Source organism: Corvus hawaiiensis, chromosome 30, assembly GCF_020740725.1.
Source record: "Corvus hawaiiensis isolate bCorHaw1 chromosome 30, bCorHaw1.pri.cur, whole genome shotgun sequence".
Classification (NCBI taxonomy): Eukaryota; Metazoa; Chordata; class Aves; order Passeriformes; family Corvidae; genus Corvus; species Corvus hawaiiensis.
In genome coordinates, this window is record NC_063242.1 from 14736285 (window position 1) to 14756645 (window position 20361).

Here is a 20361-nt window from a genome sequence, read left to right on the forward strand (position 1 = left end):
TAGCCACAGCCCTACCCGGTATGGGAGAAATCAGACCTCAATTGGCTGCTATTTGAGACATAGGGAGTTGGTTCTTATCCAACAGCTGAATTAAACTTCCTAGAAAGCTGGCTGTGACACAACAGGATGGGATGTGAAGGGCTTATTTCTTGACAGAGCAAACCAGGAAGGCTTCTCGGGAGCCCAGATGGTGTTCTTCAACAAATGAGCCTCAGAAAACCTCAGCAAAGGAAACAGAACAGGAATGAGCCTGTTCAGCAATAGGATAACTAGTCAGAGCAGGTCTGGGGCTCCAGAGAAATCATGTGGCCAAACAGATGGTCTCAGGCAAAGTAGCTTGAGAGGTTTCCACCTCTCAGAAGTGTGAATTCTTGGCTGCATTTACTTCTCATTGTTAGCCTTCATTTTTACAAAAGCTCTGGTTTTATTGGTCTCTGTGTGTAACACAGATGGTACATAAGCTTGGATTAATACTGGACAGGTCATATTTCTGGTGTTCTGTTTAGCTGGCTGGTTTTCACTCCCATGAGTGAGAATACAACAAACCATAGGGCCTCAGAGAAACTGAGAAGATGGGTCCTACTATCTGTGTGAGTAGAGGTTTTGTGGAGTTCAGGGAGGGAATTTAGAAACCTTCCCACAGTCTGGTCCAGTGTTCACAGGAGTCCATGGAGCACAGCATAATATTTGGTTTTGCCATGATTTATTTCATATAAGGAAGCTTTTTTCTTCCTTTATGAATAAAGGAGGAGTTCAGGGGCTTTTATTTCCCCCAGTTAAATGAACCTGGGAAGTACCATCATAAAAAAACCATTATGAAGCACTCGAGCAGCTTGTAAATACTGAGGGTTTTATTTCCACTTCACATGGTCTCCAAGAGACTCTTAAACAAGACCGGTTACAATTTAGTATGCCCAGAGATTCCATGATTTTTCCAAAACGAAGGAAGTTCTCAGTAAACTCTGTACATAGCCAGTTGAACTGCTAACAATAATTTAAAAACTCTTTTTTGTATAGTAAATGCAAGAATACCAGCAATAAAAGTACAGTACAGGTAAATTCACAACAATATTACAGTGAAACAGTTTGACTCACATTTATGTGATGGTACAGTAGCAGTATGTACATGCACTAAAGTGCGAGGACCCAGAGGCATGCAAGTCAAGTATTGTAGGTGTATTTTACAGCTAACTCTGTAAGACTTTCTGAGGCATTCTTTTCTCTTTTTTTACACATTTACTCGTGTTTACCTGTATTCCCCTCCATCTCAATTAATTACAAGTCTAGTGAACGAGCTTAATGGCTTTCTTCACTACTTAAAATGTATCGCTTCAGACAGTTGAAGCAATCTTTAAGAACCTTACCTTTAAAAACCAATAACACTGACATTAAAATAGAATAAAATTAACTTAAGACCCTAGTTTTACATGAAATTAAAAAAAAAATGAACCCAAAATACCCCAAACCAAAACTGAAAACATAACAGTGCAAATATAACCAAAAGGCAGTCAGTATTTGGAGAGAGCGCGAGCGCGTATTCAAATTCCCTTAAAACTTAATTTACATTTTATTTTAAATCTTACTTTATATAATTTTAACCCTTTTTTTTTGTTTTTGTTAATATACTGTATGTAGAAAAGATGGAGACAAAAATAGTTTTCTCAGCTATGAAAAAAATTAAGTTATTACAGGCACATTAACTGTTTCATTCTAGAAACACCTCTGTTTCCCAGGTCGGACATTCAGCAGCTGTGTCTGAGAACATTCTTTGACCTCTCCAAGCGGACCTCCCTCCTTCGCAGCAGAGACGGCTGGCGGGCGACCTGGTGGAGGCGAGTGGTGGCCCGCCCTGTTCCTGTATGGAGTCAGGCCAGCTCGCCTCCCTGGCTGGGGGTCTCTGCCAGCAGCTCCTTGCTTCCGCACTCCTCTGAGGAAGTCAGATCTCTGGTGGACTGCGACTGTGAGGCAGTAGGGGAATGTGAGGCCCATCGTGACGGTGGGCGCCGGTTCGCTGGTCTCTCTGGCCGGGAGAAGCAGGGTTGGAGGGACGGGGCTAGTGCAGAACAAGGCAGTTCCTTGGCAGCCAAGAGAGCAAAACAGTGGTTAGTGACTTGCATTAGAGACCGTCGGGATGCACGAAGAATTAAGAAACAAAACCGTCAAACTAAAGCTAAGCGTGTGTTGTGGCGTGGGACAAAAGCAAGCAGCGAACATCTGGCTGTGTGTGGGCTCCGGGTATCTGCATGTGTGTCCATGATTTATGGAACAGATAAGGAAACAATGAAAGAAAGAGGGATGAGTTGGAGTAGCTGACAAACTTCCATTTGCTATTTCTCCTCGTGCTAGAAAGAGAAGAGCTGAAAAAGTACATTTGCATAATAATTCAGGAAAATCCACTATTCAACACGTTACTCTAAGTGCTGACCTGGCATAAAAAGGCCAGGTTTGGCATTTGCAAGAGGGGTGAAAAATCAACCACTGCCTCCTTTTTTTCACTTCAGAATTCAGACTGACATGTAGGAGACTTCTTAGCACAGAATAATGACTACAGGGGTAGTTATGATCTCCAGCTGGGTTAAAGATGAGGCTTACTTACACATTTCATTTTCTGGAACACCACTTCTAACTGCCAGTTGCTGAAACTTGAATTACAGGATTCAGAGGTACTGAGTGTTAAAGGCAACATTCACAGAAATGGAAATTTTATTCCTTGACCAAGTTTCCACTGTTCTGGCTTGGTTAGCTTGCCTTTGTGATTAGAAACAATCTGCAGTTGTGATTTTTCACCCTGGCACTACGTTGGTAATGCCTCTAATATTCATGGACTTTCCTCAAAGTACAGCTGGGCTTCCTGCCTCACTCTGAATGCTCTCTACATCAAGATGAGAGACTGTGGAAGCAAGCCTGTCTCATAGGGCCAAAGACTTCTGAATTTCACTTCATACTTTGCAATTTATAAAAGCAAATCAGAGCAGTTTGCCAGCCTCTAGCAATGTGTACACTAAGCAGCAGTCACTGGAAAGTATAGGGGAGTTCAATAAAAACCAAAGTCAGAATGCTAACTGGTGATAAATGAAGAGAGAGACCAAAAATGATACAAAGCAAAGGAAAAGCTCTGGCACAGTAAAGTGCAGGGATACCAAGGCAGCCAGGAGGCAAGGATTCATCACACTGTTTCACATGGAGAAGGAGAATAGTGACTAAGGATGGGGAATATTGGAGTAGGTAACATGATGTGATTGACAGTGAACAAACAAAGTGACACAACATTGAACCTCTCAATTGCAGTGGAAGACCAAACATGAATGTCATAGGACAGAAAGACCAATTTTGAAGACACAGAACTATGAGAAATGGAGCTGGTGAGACCTGTTGGACTCGGGGAAGCCTCAGTGAAGGGTCAACCTTGGTGCCTTTGGGCAACATGCAGCCAATGGGGTGATCTACAGCTGCACACCAGTGCTTGAGACAGAGCTGTGACCAGCTGCCCTCGGCACTCACAGAGCACCTCAGCCTGCACCCCCTCCTCTCTGCCTCCTCACCCCCCGCCCCATCTCTGCACCATGAATTTCACAACCCTTGCTAAAACAGCAGTAAGGCTGAATTGGTGCTAACAAAAAGATTGACTGTGTGTCCTTACTTCACCTTATCTCATTGTGCCCGGGGCAACATATGGTCTGTGAAAGCTGCCACTAGACTCAGATTTGTTAAGAGAAACCCATCTGTGCAGCAACAGTCATGAGCAGCACAACATGGTGAATTGAGGCTATGAGATTTGAGGGTTTTGTCTTAGCCTCTTTCAGAAAGGAGGCTTAAAATGATATCTTTGTAGTGCTGCTTGCTCCTGGCTGCTTTATCCTAGTTTCAGAGCAGTAAATCAGAGTCAGCACTGCAATAACAACATTTATTTCCACTGCTGCCTCTCAGTTCAAAAGCCTCTCTCCAGCATGCCTGCAGATGTTGATCAGCTTTTACCAAACAGCAGGGTTAAGCTCATCTTATCTGTGATGTACACATGCCCAGCACCACACAAGGCTGTGCTGGTGATGGATGTTGCTCCAGAGCCAAAAGTGACTGGCAGTGTAATCTCATGAAGTGCTGGCTGCTGAGTCAGTCCCCCCCACCTGCAGAGTGGAAATCCAGCCATGACAAGGAAACTCTACAGAACCGTTTGTGAAAACCCCTCCTCCCTTACTACATGTAGCTCTCATAGCTAGAAATGTTTTTTTTAAAAAATAAATAACCTATGGGTAATTTAGTTTGGTAGTTGCTCAGGGGCGCGGGTGGACAGGCAGCACTTCTTAGCCTGAGCACTGAAAATGGGAAAGATTATTTCAGCTTCAGTTTCTAGCTATTTCCTATAACAGGCTGTCAGCCACCATGGCTATGCCTATATTAATTAATAAAGAAAACAGTTTTCTCTTTTCTCTGAGGCAGAATGGATGGTCACAGCTTATGTCTCCATAGTGTCTTCCCTCTACCATGGCAGCAGCAGCCACTGGACAAAACTGGGTGCAGAACTGCTAATGAGCAAAGGTGACTTCAGCCTTTAGCCACAGGCTGGTGCTGAAGCCCCCTTCCCAGCCCTCTCCACCTGCTGCTGTAGCCAGAGTTGGAGGGAAGGCATTCTGGGGCAGCCAGAAGCCCTGCGCAGTGCTGTGCATTTGTAAAAAAAAAAAAAAAAAAAAAAAAAAAAAGAGGAAAATAAAAGAAAAAAAATGTTTGTCATAAATCTGAATCCCTCTGAATCCCTCCCCAACATTTTTGCATACCTTTGTATGCGCACCTTTGTGTCGGTCTTAAATTTTGCCAATTTTTAAAAGCTTAGCAAAAAACCCCAACAGCACAAATTTTGACTAAAGTGTGATCTCTTCATAGCCTGTGCTGCTGCAGGACACAGCAGGTGAGCTCCTATCCTGAGCTCTTCCCGACTGTCACATAGAAAGGACCCCACAGGGATGTTGGGTGCGTGCCGACACCTCTGGAGTTCTGGCCATTTATTTCCCTCTCTTAACCCACTTGTTCAAGAATGACTGCTTTTGGAAGGCTCTGGAAACAAGGTAGAAAGGACTTACAGCAGTGAGGCAGGCAGGGTTAGAGTCCCCAGGGGGCAGTTAATAAGACAGTTTGGTTCTGGACAGAACAGACAGAAAAGAAAAAGAAAGCAAGTAGGTTGGAAAGAACTGTTTTAATTGATTATTTTTTTTAAAGTGAAGATTTCATGTCAGCAAGGAAGAAGTCTCCAGGTGTTACTACTCATTCAGATCATGTTACCAGTGTTATCACAGGGAAACTAATAATCAAAAATGAAAGATAAGCTGCTAGCAGAAAAAGATTTAGAAAGAAAGGAAGCAAACAAACCAACCGTTTACAATCCTAGCACAGTTTCAGAAGTGGACATAGCAATAAACAAATCAAACATTTCTACTCAGCAGAGAAAGATATATATTATCCTTTGCCAACCTTGATTAGTGCTAGGGAAAAACCACATTACTATGAGAGGAATAATTTTTCCCTTCGTTTGATTTCAAGGGAGAGTTTCTGCTTTGGAAATCTTTAACAAGCAAGAAAATGACAGTTATTTTGTGTTGCTCACACTTTCATTGCTCAGGTTTCGTGACAACCCTTTGCCTCACCTTTCTCTCTTGTTTCTCTTCAACAGTGATGCTGGATGGGAGACCCAAGTTTAACCAAAAGCCCTTAAGTTCTGACAACACATTCCCTGATTTTCAACATTCCCCCACCTGTGCTGAATGGTTCAAGGTGGCAAGCCTGTGGCAATTGCTCTGCCCTGGCGAGCAGAGGATGCAGCACCTGCCTTCTCATCTGTGGGTCTGTGTGGATGGTCCTTTCACAGCTCTGTCTCCAGAAATGAGTCTGACTCCCAGTCCAGGACAGTTGTGTAACCTCCATGATCTACATCCTTGCTAGTCATAGAAACAAAATGTTTGTAAAGCTCTTATGTGGTTGGTTAGGTAATGCCAATCTGCGTTTTTAACAGAAAAATGTATAAATCCTATGATATGCAAGTAAGATAGGAGTTCAGTGAATTATCAGGATAAGACACTAGTAGGCCGCACTTTGTGGATATGAATTTCCTTGTAAGAAACTCTGGGCAAGTTAGAAAATACAGAGTTATTGCTATTCTGTATGCATATACTCTCACATGCACACACACATGCACATAAATAGATAAATATATATATGGACTAGGTTTCATTTTTGCAGCAGGAATATAAAAGGAAATGATGTAACTAAACAACTCAGAAGCTCAAATTAAGGAAAAGTCACCAACAGGCGTTGCATGCAAGTTTAAAAGTCATTAGTATGCCATGGCTGCAGAAAGCAGAAGGCGTTTGGTGGTAAGAAGGGCGCTTGGCCAGAAATTAACAGGTGAAAGGGTAGCAGAGCAGGGATCTACAGGAGGGTGGAAGTGTTGTATCAGCACTGCCCCAAGCACAAACCTGCCTCCTTCAAGATCATAATTCCCTGAACAGCTGTGTCTGGCTTTCTACAAAATGTGCTAAGTGGAATTTGTACAAAGTGTAATTTGTGTGGTCAGGGTAATCCACAAATAACCCAAGGCACCTGCAGAGTCTAAACTTTTTTGTGGGTGTTTTTTTCAGCAGCGAACCCATGCTTCCCTTGAGTACATCTTCCAGAGCACCACTTCACTTAGGAAAAGCTAAGCTCATTGTATGAATGCCCACCAGTTTCCTTTTCAATCCACATTCCCAAGAAATGCCAAGAGCAGCCAAAGAACAAAACCTGTGCATCTAGACTGCAGTCATAACAGCCGTGTAGGAGTTCCAAGGAGAAACAAGTCTTAGCTCTAAGACTCAGAACTCAAAAAATTAGGCAAAACATACCGAGAATTCACAAAAATGAGCAATTTTCTGCAAGTTTGATGGTCAATGAGTTCTTGCTAAATAGCATTGACCCAAATCTCTCTGTGCATCAAACTCAGGTACTGTCGCTGGCTTGTATTTTGCCAACAGCGATTTGTGATGATGCAGGATGACATCCATCTACTTGTATTTGAAATCTACTGAGACAGTTAAAAGATACAGGAGGAAATCAAGAGTTTCCAGGGATGCCTTGAAGGCAAAGCTGAATTGAACTTGTAAGAGTACAACACACTTCCTAATAAGGACCAGTTGTGTATTCCCAATATTTCAAACTAAGGACAAAATACAGAGATAGCTGGAAAAAGTAAAATAAATGAGGCTGCTTCCCACTTCTATTCAGTCTGAGGTTTGTGCACAAAGACCACTCTCACTCACTAGTAGTTATAATGTGCATGTGGTTTCTTCTTTTTTTTTTAAATGTAAAAACATCCCTGCTTATATCTGTTTAAACTGCACAGAGGGAATATATCCTTAGGTTTGGATTGTCTGTTAGGCAAAAATGATCAGGTTGTCTGAGCAGTACCTACAAAAGAGGAACTGACTGTATATTGAGAACCACCTACTGGGGCAAGGTAAACTGCAGATCAAAGGTTTCAGTGCTCAGGTGCCCAGAAATCCTTCACACCAAATGTTGAGTTAGAAGATGGGGTTTGAACCTTCCCTTTTGAGGTATCTGAGGCAGGAGTAGTAAGAGTCTGCCCAGTGAAGGCAAGGTGGATGCACAGGGTGCGCAGGGGTCAAGGAGCTACTTCCCTGAGCCAGGGATCACCCCAACACTGGGATGCTAAAGGGGCAGCACAGGGCAGAGAGGGTGAGGAGTGCCTGCCCCTGCCCTGGGAACTGTCACCTACCAGCAGGACACACCCCTTTTCATGGCTGTACCAGACAGCCCAACATATGCGGGAGCTGGGCATAGTTCAGCTTTTCTAGGCTTCTTCAGAGTAACACTCTCAAGTGCTCTCAGAGGTTCACCAAAACCAGGAGGTTTAAATTCTAGTAACTGAAAGCTTTCATCCATCATTACACCTTTTTTTGTTGATTGCTCTTGCACCTGAGACTGACCCCCAACATCTGGGCACACTTGCTGAGATAGATGATAACTGTTACACTGTTGATGACAAAATTTCATCAAGTAGTTCTTAAACACTAAATAAGTATATGTTTAGATTAGTTGATTATATGTGTATTTTTTGCTTTTTGTTATTTTTGTGAGGCAGCAGCAGTCAGTACCAAACATCATGTCATTCAATCACATTCACAGACCTGAGCCAAACTTAATCAGATACATTCAGAAAAGATATGCTGAAGGCCCTGAAGTTTTGCTTCAGGGTATTGTAGAGACTATTTCTCACACAAACTTGTTAAGACCCATTCTTGTGTAGGAGAAAGAATCTACCTTTCCATCCAGCATGAAAATGTACTCAAACCTAGAGTCCCTAGAGCACCTCTAACATGTGGTGTGTTTTGTGACAGAAAACCCTTATCCTAGTCATTCAGGGAAGAACCATTTTTATCCCATAAAGGATAAAACTCTTCTGATGTTTTCAAGCCAGATAAGCTGCCAGGATAGAAACTCAATTCCTTCATGCATTCCTCAGTGACTAATCCAATAGCTTCATGACTGGAAATCACTGGTGGTATCAGGACAGGACTAGGATATTCACTTCAAATACTCACCAGGACTGCAAGAGACCTCATAATGTGTTTGTTCAAAGAAGAGTGCATTTAGCTATAGGAGGAAAAACAAGCAAACTCATTACCTCTATGGACCCTGGATCTACTTTGACAATTTCTCCTGTGCTGTTGTCATTGCTAAGATTTGGTGGGCTGTGTGAAGGTAGCCTTCTCTCTTCCTTTAAGGCATGCTCCAAAAGTTTCTTATTCAAGATCCTGGCAGCATTTTCTGCAAGTGTGTACCCTGGAGGAGCAGATAAGTCCTGCCTAATACTTGTCACCTCAGTTCCCTCTTCCTTTTGTGTCTCTGTCCCCAATCGGAGAGGACTGGGTGATCTGCCACGGGCATTTGTACATGGCTCCTGCAACGTGCCCAGTTCTGGTCTGGGTTCTGCTGACCTGGACCGGCTGCCAGATCTGGGGCATTTTTGGAAGGTCTCATGAAAGATGGGGCTATGGTCAATGATGTTGAACAAACTGGAGAGGCCATCGTTGATAGTGGTGTGGACAGGACTCTCCCGTGTGGTAGTTGATCGAGCCCAAGCGGACTCACTGAATCCTTTCTGAGGTGTGCCAGGCAAAGTCCGGTTATTTGGCTGGTCTGATTTGGGAAGGACTTTTCTTTGCAGCTTTGGAGAGCCATATTTGGGGGAGCAGCATGTGCGTTCAAACTTAGCCTGGACCTTTTCAATGACAGGGGTCACTTGCCTGCTTCTTAGGCTTCTGGATGGTGAAGAGACAGGTGTGGACCCCCCCTTTGGTGTCAGACACTTGTGTGGACTGCTGGTGATACTGCGCAGGGTTTCCGTCTGCAAGCCGACGCTGATGGTCTGGGTGGTCTGTGTCCCCGTCGTTCTCATGCCGTTGGTTTGGCACGCGGTGTCCTTAAACTGGGGCTCTGTGGAATTGGAGCGTATTGCATTCCGGACAGAGAAAGCAACCTCCTTCATGTCATCGCTCATGTTCTTGGACATCTCCAAGCTGTGCAAGGGTGAGGCAAAGCCCACAGTAGTGCAAATAGGACGTTCAATGGGATGAAGACCGTTCTCCAGAAAATCTTTATGATGTTTGGCCAGGTCACAAGACCACCTTCCAAACATATCTGAGGAAGCACCTTTTGTCTCAGCAACATTCCCCATAGCTTTGGTCACAGAAAACAGGAAGTCTGGCTCAGCCTGGCTTTTCCCTTCACTGCCAGCTATCACTGAGTTATCGAACCTGCGGACCACCGGTGGGCTGTGAAACACCCGAACTCCCATTTTGTCCGTTACACTGTGACTCCTTGTTGGCTGCTTCTGGCAGTGCTCTGGGCTGGTCATGGTGTTGGTTGTCATAGTGACACTGGTGGTGAGGTACCATGAGGATGCCTGGAATGGATCTGAAGCAGGATCATTCCCGGCTATTCCAATTTCTGTCCTTTCTGCCCAGCCCTCTGCAGGCTTCTCAGTTGCCCCACCATGATTCTTAGTGTTACTGTAATCCCAGTTTTTGTTGAACTCCTCAATGTATTTCAGATCATCAGGAGACAAGGGAGGGGTTATATCATCTTTGCTGCCAGAGGAAGGCAAATTTTTTTCTGGTAGAAACGGAGAAATATCCATCAGGCGCTGAAATTCTGACATGGAAGAAACGGACATTGCCCTGGAGAGAGGAACACAAGAGAGTCACTCATGCACCTGGAAATTGTCACAGAGTAACTTATTTCCATCAGCAAACTCTGAAAACCCAACTTTCACTATCTGCTTACATATAAAACCACTTCAATCATTGAATCATAAACTGTTCTGAGTTGGGAGGGACCCACAAGGATCGTCCAAGTCCAACTCTTGGCCCTGCACAGGATACCCCAAAAATCACACCACGTGCCTGAGAGCATTATCCAGATACTTCCTGAACTCTGGCAGGCTTGATACCATGACCATGTCCCTGGGGAGCCTGTTCCAGTGCCCAACTACCCTCTGTGTGAAAAACCTTTTCCTAGTTTTCCTTCCTTTAGCCCTTTCTTTCATTTAAGTCCCCTTTTATTATCTTTGAAATAGCTGTGAACACACACATTTGTGATGTGCCATTAAAAGTAATAGTTTGTTATTGGTTCTTAATTTACTGCTTTCTCAGGAATTACTGCTTGGCAAATATCTGTAGTGTGGAGCAGTAGAATGCATCTCAGAATGATACCACTCACAGAGAATGAATGTTTGTGACAATACTAGGCACAATTTTCAAAGCAAGTGTGGAGCATTTCTGACTTGCTGGGAAATCATCAAGTCCACCCCCACTCCTGAGACTTCCCAGGCTGTACAGCTGGAGTTCAGTGATGTGGGACATCCAGCTGAGATGCTGCTACATTGAACTGGCTTGGTGAGTTGAGCTCATGCTGAAATTCAACCAAAAGGAATCTCTAAGTGATAATGCTGAATTTTTGGGTCTCTCCCATTTCACTAATTTGTACAAATCACAGGCATTCAGATGAGTTGTCCTACTGTTTTGCTTTCAGAAAAAAAAAATCAAACTTTTTGAATGGGACTAAATAAAAATGCAAATGAGTGTTGCTATCAGAGTCGGTTCAATGAGGTAACTCCAGCTGGATGAGAAGCCAGCAAGCAGTGGTTTTCATGTATCAGTGATCCAGAGGATACAGCCTGTGAGTTTTTAATCAAGAGCTCCAGCAGCAGTTCAGGTGTGTCTCTGTTAGGGAGTCAGGTGAGTGTGGTTCTAAATGGATCTCCTAGTCAGATGCTCTGGTTTGCATCAGGAGGGCAATCTCAGAGAGCATAGGCTGGGTTCCTTTGGGATGAAAATGAGCTGGAAGATGCTCTCCAGAAGCACAACTAATGCATTTTAAGGTTAGGTGGATATTCAACATTTGTGATAAGGCGAGAACCAGTCCAAAGCAAAATATCCCTGACAGGCAGCAGCATATCAGGTCCTTGGCACCAAGTGTTTTCCTCTATATATTGACATCTGCAGTGTGTACTTGCACTGCTTGCTAAGGCAGGCATAGCCTTCACTGCAAGCTGCAGCTTCATGCACTTTCATAGAGTTTGATCTTTGTGTATGACAGCTGAATGTGGCCCAAGTTAATCAGCGTAGAACAGAAGTATATTGAGACAAATTAATCCCTGGGTAAATCCATTAATCTGGCTTGGAGGCTGTTTAGGAAGTGGCAGGGCTATGTCCTGGGTCTGCAGCTTGGGTGCAGAGAGTCATAGCTTCAGCAGTTGAGTATTTGCTGAACTTTCCCCTGTAAGTTTTACTCACCTTTGAAGATTTCCTTTGTGTGTTTCTTCCTCCTGAATGAAAACAGAAACAAGCAGGATAAGTTATTTCTGAAGGTGTTGGTGGCATTAGCTTATGGGTCTTTTGTCATTCACTTCCCATTTGTTGCACCGGGTATGTTTGTCTTTAAAAAGTGTTTGATTTTTCCCCTGATAAAGATGCTTAAATTGCCAATGGGAATATTCTTCACTTTGTAGGCAGGAGAGTGGGCAATCCCATCAGGATAACACACTGCACAGGTAAAGCCCGTATGCCAAATCTACAACAGCCTTGAAGTTTTATATTCCCATGCAATCACAAATGGCTTTTTTCCACAATATATTGTTTTGCACCATATATTTTTCAGTGACTCATTTCTGTGGAGGTAATCTACTTTTTGCTAGAGATCTAGCTGTGCTGAAAGAAAAGATAAACTGAGGCTCTTTGACATAAGATTTAATTATACATTCTCTAGGAACCAACAAGTGGCAGCAGTTGAAATTCCTTAAGCTTGCTATATTAAATGTGTGGGAAGACTTGCTTGTTTCATACAGGGAATACCTACAGCTTGCTAACAGCATTAAGATGTTTTCATGGCAGTTATTTCCCTGTGAAAATTCCCATAATGAGTTGGGGTTTTAAATAGATACTTCTGAAGCAATTGCTGTACAGTCATTCTAATTGTTTACTTATATTTCTAGTCAACTATAGGGAATACAACATGGGATCAGGGAAAAAAAAAAACTTTAGTACTGTATATATTACTTTTATTTGACGTCATGAAATCAAGAACAGTACCAAAAGTGCATTTCAAACTGGAACTGTTTAAAAACAGCACTGCTTAACTCAGCAAATACCTTTCTGGTATTTATCCTGGGTCGGGGAAAAAAAATAGTAGTAAACTGATCCTCCTTGCATTCACTGTGGTATAATTCTGGAATAACATCCTTGGCTTCAGTGGAGTTACTGCAGAGTAAATCTGACCTAACTGAATTCATAATTGGCTGGATTGACTTCTACTGCAGTTAGTACCAAAGAGAAAACATAGTGGAAGGTAGAGTCAGCAGGCTGCAGTTGCCTCTGTGCATCCTCAGCTACTCATAAACTCCAATCAGTCTCGCTTGAGCAAACCCTCTGAGGGAAAATTACTTTGCGCAGGTTTCCCTAAATCATGCTTTGAAGGAAAGAAGCCATGCAAATATCACCAAGCACAAATTTTGCTGCCCATACTTTTGTTAATGGTGGTAACATCTGAAAAACAGAAGAGGAAAGAGAGGTTTTCTCTGAAAATCAGACTGAATTTGAAGGAATGGGAAATTAACCACAAAACTCAGTTCCCTGACAGTGTTACCAACATTCTTCACTGAGCACTTGGACACGTATGAAAAAAAGCTAAGAAATAATGTGCACACTGCCAGCCATACACTTAGGGCACCTAGGCAAGAAAATCTAACCAGAATACATAGGTACCTACAGCTATGTAAAAAGGACAGTCACATTTCTTGCCTCTCTTAATCTTTTTTTCTCTTCTTCCACTCAAGGAACTTGATTTCTCAATCCTTTAGCTTTGTATCAGCATTTGGGGACAGGGATGCTTGGTGTTGTTCAGAAACAAGGTAAACAAGCTTTGAAGACCTGGAACTGATGAAAATAAGCCTGGCATGGTGCAGGACACAGACTACCTTCGTCATTTCTCACTGGCATTTTTTAGCACTGTGCTTTATATCTTTATGACTTGATGGTTTGACTTCAGGGTAGGTACTTTGCTGATTAATAACTTTATTTTTTTACCATCTCATCTCACTTACTCATGCTAATCTGTTTAGAAGGCAACCATGGCAGAACAATCAGAAGTGCCTCTCTACAGCACTTACTGCTTTACTAACAAAGTAAAGCCCATGTTTCTTCATAAATACCTATCTACTTAAAATTGGAAAAGATTTAAGACCTTCTAAGCCAATATGTTGTGTCAAATATAGTTCTCATACATAATATGAATGGCCACAAGACAAAGTAATCTTTGGGACCTTCAGGCTGGCTCCCAGTTTCTCAGGTGACTGACACTGGTCTTATCAGCTCATAACAAAGAATGAAAACCTGTCCATACCAAACTCACTACTGGGTAAGTGTAAGCAGTGCCTGTGACACAATATCTCACTTCCTACAGCAGGGAAGCTGTACCAATTCTAACACAACAGATAACACGACAGCATGATAAAATGTAGAAGAGCTCATACTTCTGTTAATCCGGTCAAGAATTTCTCCCGCTCCAGCTGCCGAGAACGATGCTCGTCGGGCTCGTCAGGGGAATCGAGAGACAGCGATTCCAGGAAGAGGTTTTCCGTGGCGCTGCACCGGTCGCTCTCCTTCAGCTTGGACAGTGACCGATCATCAAACTGGATGGTGTCGGAATCAGAGTAGGACCTGGACCCCATGGAACGAGGCACGTGGAGGTTCCCCTGGGGCGTAAATGGCCGACGGCTGCTCTCGTTCTGGTCACACACCAAACCACCTCCTCTCCGTGGGCTTGCTTCTTTCTGAAGCTGGAGACAAGGCAAATTAAAAGGAACAGCAATTACTTCTGCAGTGTACGGCATCTGGCAGAACTCATCCTTCCCCAGGAGCAAGGCACCCATGCCCTGCGGATTTCCACCCTGCCCCAGGGGTGCACCGCCAGGAGACACCAGCCTTGCTCTACTGGTCCTTCCGCAAAGGGAGATTTCTCTAGAACTTTGATGCTATTGCTCATGGGATTTTGAGTGACTAAATGTGTATATGTGGAGTTTTGCTTATTTACATGTATATGTATACATATATACACACTGTGTATATGTGCATATACAAAACAATGCAACTGTCTGTAATCTGATTTTCAAAGAAACAGATCAACACAGACTGTTATTTAAAAGCAATCTTGATAGCAATACAAGTAGAAGCTGAAGGAAGGGTGAGTGAATTGCCTTCTCATCCAAACAAACACATTTTTCTTCTGGTCAGCAACACACAGATTGTGCTTTTATGTACATCACTTGTTTCCAGGGGTGGAAAATTATGCTTAACAAAAACGAAAAACTTTGTTTTATAAATGGCCTAGCCTGAATGCATGGCTGGGAAGTTGACTATTTGTACAAAACATTGTCAAAAGGATGAATTAGGCATGCAGAACATGTTCAGAGAAAATGTGTATTTATAGAAGGCCATCAAAGCCATTAACTCTACACTTTTCAAAAACTGGTGAAGAGAGGGTGAACCATTAGTGAAATTGCCAATATTATAATTAGATTATGTGATCGACTTCTCTTTTACCTGTAAACACAACAGGATGGGTGAAGTAAGTGATAATTTCAAACATGATAAATGACTGCAGGAATCTGATAAGAACTCTGATGTTTTGCTAGAGCAGTGTGCTAAGATTAGTGACAATAAACTGAAAATGCAAGTCATTCACTAGGGTCCTGGAAACTGAGGACCTACAAAACATATTAATCTTGCTGCTTGTGTTTGGAAAAATAAACGGATATTGAATTGCTTAATTTAGACCAAACCATTTTAGGACCCAAATGATTAAATTTACACTTCAGCTGAAAACAGTGAGGTTTTTTTCTTGATTCAGGTCTACAAAAAGGGAAATGCATCTTCAGTGTTTTGCTCATGATACACAAAATCTGAAACAGTTTTATTAAAAGGAAGTCTCCCGTAAAGACAGGGGCTGGAAGGTATAAATCAAGAGATCCTGGAGGTCATTCCTGAGCATATGGGCAAGATCCAAAGCAAGGAGAAATGGTAATTACATGCTTTCTGTATAGATAGCTCCAATTGCAAGCCCTTCAGATTTTTAGAGATCCTATAAAGACAAGGTTTTGGAAACCTTTATGAGAGAACAGTACAGATACTGCCTGACTCTCTGAACCTCAGAGAGCTGACAGGAGAATTAAAGTGACAAGTACTACCCTAACTTTTCAAGAGTGACTAATTTTTGAGTTCCCATGTGTTTATACCTCTAAACCCACAACTTTTTATACAGATGATCTTGTGGGTTTAAATACTTGTCAGCGTACTCTGTGCACAATTAGGTTTAGGAGCACAGGGGCGGAGATTCTCTAAGAGAAAACAAAGTGACAGAGTACTTAAAAAGGAAAAACAACAACTGTGAGCTCTGAACAAAGTAGGTCATCATGTTTTTTATATGCGAGCAGTATTCCCATCACCATTCAAAGTATTTTATATATTTTATACAATGGTGTGACTTCCCCCTTATCATACATGTATTATTCAGGAGCTGTGTGAAAGCAGGCAGGCATAAAGCATTAGTATGAAATTTGGCACACATGCTTCTGCTATCTCTTAGGCTTTGTTTCAAACATACACAGTGGTGTAGTCTCCTCATCCTCTGTGTATTGCCATACATGGAATACACACACTAAAACCCTGGGGAGTAGGACTTCAGAGATATTCTAATTGTTTCCATATAAAGCAGGGCATGACTGCAATCTGAGAGGATATTCAACTAAAAGCTTGCAAATATTTGGAAGCTTCCTGTCACACAGGGAAATGTTTGATTATAAGCAAAGATGGAGTTATGAAGTTTGTAGGAAGGTAGCCAAGATTTCAAATGCTATTTCTGGTCACCTAGTCCTCTGAAATTAGCTTGATATAATAATTTCTATTTCCCCTATTCATTGCCAATTCTGTGTACAGTTGGCACAGCAAACATATAGTTAAAGCCCAGAGGTTTCAGGAACGTAACAAAAGGAATCAGTTCCAGCACTAGCTAAGAGCTATTTTGTAGGCTCTGCCAAGATGACACTGAGAGGTTATATCAGGTTTTAAGAGAATTAAAGGCTAGGTAACATTAACAGGGATTTCTCTGTGGCTTCTTTCAATGTGCCCCATTCCCAGGAACTAGAAAAAGCAGACTGTAACCAGGTTAACTCCCTCAAGCTATTGAGGATACCCCTAAGAGATGATATTAAAAACCCCACAATTTATAAGGACAGGAAAATAAACATCCAAAGAGGTACCAGTGTCTCCTCAAAGAAAATTTCTGTCTATGTCCTTGGCATATTGAAAAATTTTCTGAGGGTTATTTAATTCCCATTGTGAATGAAGAATCCATAGGAGGTAGTTTGGCCACTGAAACCCAACAGTTACAAACCAGCCCAGTTAAGCCTAAGCACCTTCTGACACTGAACCCTGGAAACCAGGAATTTTGCATGATGAGCTTTGGTACAAGCCTCATAGGCTCAGATGGTTTTATCTTAGGAGATGCACTATTGTCTTGCATTACAAGGGCTAGCTCAACAAGCTGCATGAAGTACACACAAAATCACTCAGATATATAGGAGATTTAAAAAATCCAGAATTTGTTGATATTTTGAAATTTAGAAGCTCAAAAATCACCTTTCTTGGTCTGTAAAACCTGCATGTTTGGCACACCCACTCAGACCTACACTTTTAGCATTGATTTCGGAAATACCCACAGAGCATGGGATTTTCCTAAGTGCTACTCTGTGGTTAACAGCCACAGCTCAAAATAAGGTTTAGTCTTGTACTCATAATATTTTCAGCCTGGTGTCTTTTCTTTAACTTCTTATTGCAGCCCTGACTCCATTTCCATCAAAAATGGAACCACACCAGACTTGTGCGTGCTCTCTAGGGAGCATTACACTTGAGCAGAGCATAGAGTGGCTTCACAGGTTTAAATTGATGAAAGCCCAGCGTAACTTCATGACCAGTTTTTGGAAAGGGTTCATTGTCTGTGTCTCGTGGTCCCATTTGTGATGTCCTAAGGATGGAAAGCATTCAGTTGGTTGAGGACCCACAATTTCAGTTGTTTCTCTTGCTTTTCCTGGAATGCATGACTCAGAGCTGAACAATGTTCTGTCAAAAACTTTTCATTTTTTTGGCTTCCAACCTGATAATAAATTCATTAGGCATTACTTGTTTCTAATACTAAGCAGATGAAAATACAGATAGGCATGAAAACAAGGGGATAGGCATGCATTTCTCAGATTTGCAAATGATAACAGAGGTTTGCACAAAATGAATGTGGCCAATATTCTTCTGAATATTTAGAACTGATAACTGTGTTATCAGTCAGGGCTCTTCATGTTAACCCCTGTGTTCCTTTCCCAGAGATAAAGAATTCAGTTGAGACTGAATAGTTGCAGCAGCTGCATCTTTGGTGGCTAATTCATAGATGAACAGTCTCTTTCAGCAGGAAACTGTATACCAAACCTTGAATAACTCTGTGGGTTGAGTGTTTTAGCACAGAGAAGCACTAAAGCTTTCAAACAGAATGTGACCGTGCTTGTCCAGGGTAATTTAAATGAGGCAGGAAATGACCTCTAACCTAGAGCTGAGTTCTCATAAGTGGTCTTTTATAGGGATTATGAGCATTTTCCCTTTACTCCCTTGTGTATATAAATTGTTTTGTAGCATGAGAAATATCGATGTAGCCAAGGAAGCAAAATTGTTCCTGCGCCTCTTCTTAATGCTGTCCCTTGAGCTTGGCCTGAGTGTAGTAATGGTACAGTGGCCTCATTTTTTCAGACAGGCATTGCTCACCCAAGATGACTCCTTACCTGAGGACTCCTTACCTGCTCTATCCGCCTGAGCAGCTCCTTCTTTTGGCGGTCCCATTCTCGCCGGTCTCTATCAAGCCTGTCCAAGAGCTCCACCTTTTCCCGGTTCCAGTTCTTCTCACTGTGCTGGATTTGCCAGCGGAGGTCCATCACGACACTGTGACTGTCAGCCAGAAGCTTCTTGTGCTCCTCTCTTTCCCTTTTAAAAGCTCCCTTTGCATCCAAAGCGAGACCTGTGTCTCCGGAGGTGTTCTCACTCTCCCCTTCCAGCTGGCAATAAAGTCAAATGTTACTAGGATGCTAAACTTTCTGCAGTAAAAGCCTGTGTCTGACAATGGATTTGAGTTAAAGACCTAACTTCACCATGGTAATGGCAGGATTATAGCAATTCTTAGATCTTAGGATCTCTATAAATGATCAAATATGTTCAGTGTGAAAAAAGTTTTAAAATCAAGACAGTGAAAACTCCAGGGGATAATTTCTCAAGCTCTACCAATTCATGCTATTAAGGCACCAGTTATGATCTTTCTGATGGGATTATAGGTGCAGCAATGAAGGAAACATGGAGATAAACTCCAACCTCATCATTATCTCTGAGACAATTGCCAGGACCATGTCCTCAGCTACTGCTCTGCTTTTGTGCTCTCACTCAGTGCACCTGAAACCTGGGGAGAGTGAATTCATCTTCTGAAGAGACTTTTCCCACAACAGTCCTCAGCAGTGTGACCCTCCCTCAAGAGAAGGTGTTAGCAGCAGCAGCAGATGTACCAAGATCATCCCCCCACCTCTGAGGTTCTGGAGTCTGAACTGATTTCAAGGGCAGTTATCTGATGCCACCTTCCCTCCCTTCTTCAATTGCATCATCAAGGGTCAGCTCAATCAGATCAGAAGAGCTGGCCCAAGGTAATGGATTCATAGGAAAACATAGGCTTGTTGGGGTGTCAGAAGTCTCTAGTCCAACCTTCTGCTTCCACCATGGTACGCTCTGAGATCAGAATGGGTTGTGCAGGAGTTTTTTCAGATGGATCCTGAAAAACCTCCAAGTGCAGAGATTGCACAACCTCTCTGGTCTAGCTGGGCCAGTGCTGGACCGTTGTCAGAGGGAAAAAGTGTCACTTGTTTTGTGTAAATTCAAGCAAGTGAAGAATTTGTCCTTGGAACCCGACCTTCTGTTGACAGCTCAGTAGATGTGTGAGTGACTCAGAATGGGATACATCTCCATTCCCTAGCTCTGCAGGTGAAATGGAGTGAAAAGCAGTGAAAACTCATTTCCACCTCTGGAGCTAATGTTGTCCTCAAAAATGAGAGGCAGCAGGTCAGCTGGGAAACATGTTCCTCTAGCAAGAGAGAAGGACAACACATTCACATTGCCCTATGTGGAAAATAAGGCCGAAACTTTCTGAGCAAAGAGAAGTTCAGACTGGATTCAGGAGTGATGCTTACTAGTGTCTGGAACAGCCTCTCCAAACAATTGACTGAGAGATTATTGCTTGAGTTACTTAAATTGTACTGAGCTGCAGAGAACATCCTGTTACAGCCACTTGCAGTGACAAAGAAATCTTAAAACACCTGCATCTTCTACCTCTAATTTCCAGAGTCCAGTTGTTTTCTTTCAAATGACGAAACAACCAACCAAAAAAATCAATTCTCAGAGCAGCATCATATTTTAACAAAGTCGACATGCCATCATCTTTATCACACCTGTGCACCACATATTATATTATATTCTATTCCCCCCAGGCATCCTGAAGCTGGACTATTGATCAGAGCCCTAGTAAGGGACTCCCATATCCTTAATGGGTCCCATGTTCTTAATGCAAGTTCTCAAAGTATACACAGGGTTTGGCCCCTAACATTAACTCCCACCTTCTTCCAAACTTTTCTCAGTTTACAGGTTCCAGAACACCAGGATTTTCCACTTGATGAGCTGGAGGCTGAAA

At 42.6% G+C, this 20361-nt stretch overlaps 1 protein-coding gene across 3 annotated transcripts in view; it reads right to left on the reverse strand.

Annotated features, from left to right (window-relative positions):
* Positions 1-833: 833 nt before the first annotated feature.
* MTCL1 (microtubule crosslinking factor 1) overlaps positions 834-20361 on the reverse strand; it is a 48833-nt gene continuing 29305 nt past the window's right edge. For all 3 annotated transcript variants that reach the window (XM_048289568.1, XM_048289567.1, XM_048289569.1), the window contains 5 exons: positions 18437-18691; positions 14075-14380; positions 11841-11872; positions 8669-10223; positions 834-2075 (listed from right to left, as the gene is read on the reverse strand). In XM_048289568.1, coding sequence (XP_048145525.1) covers positions 1866-2075; positions 8669-10223; positions 11841-11872; positions 14075-14380; positions 18437-18691 — 2358 coding nt within the window. In that variant the 3' untranslated portion in view covers positions 834-1865. The remainder of the gene's footprint in view (positions 2076-8668; positions 10224-11840; positions 11873-14074; positions 14381-18436; positions 18692-20361) is intronic.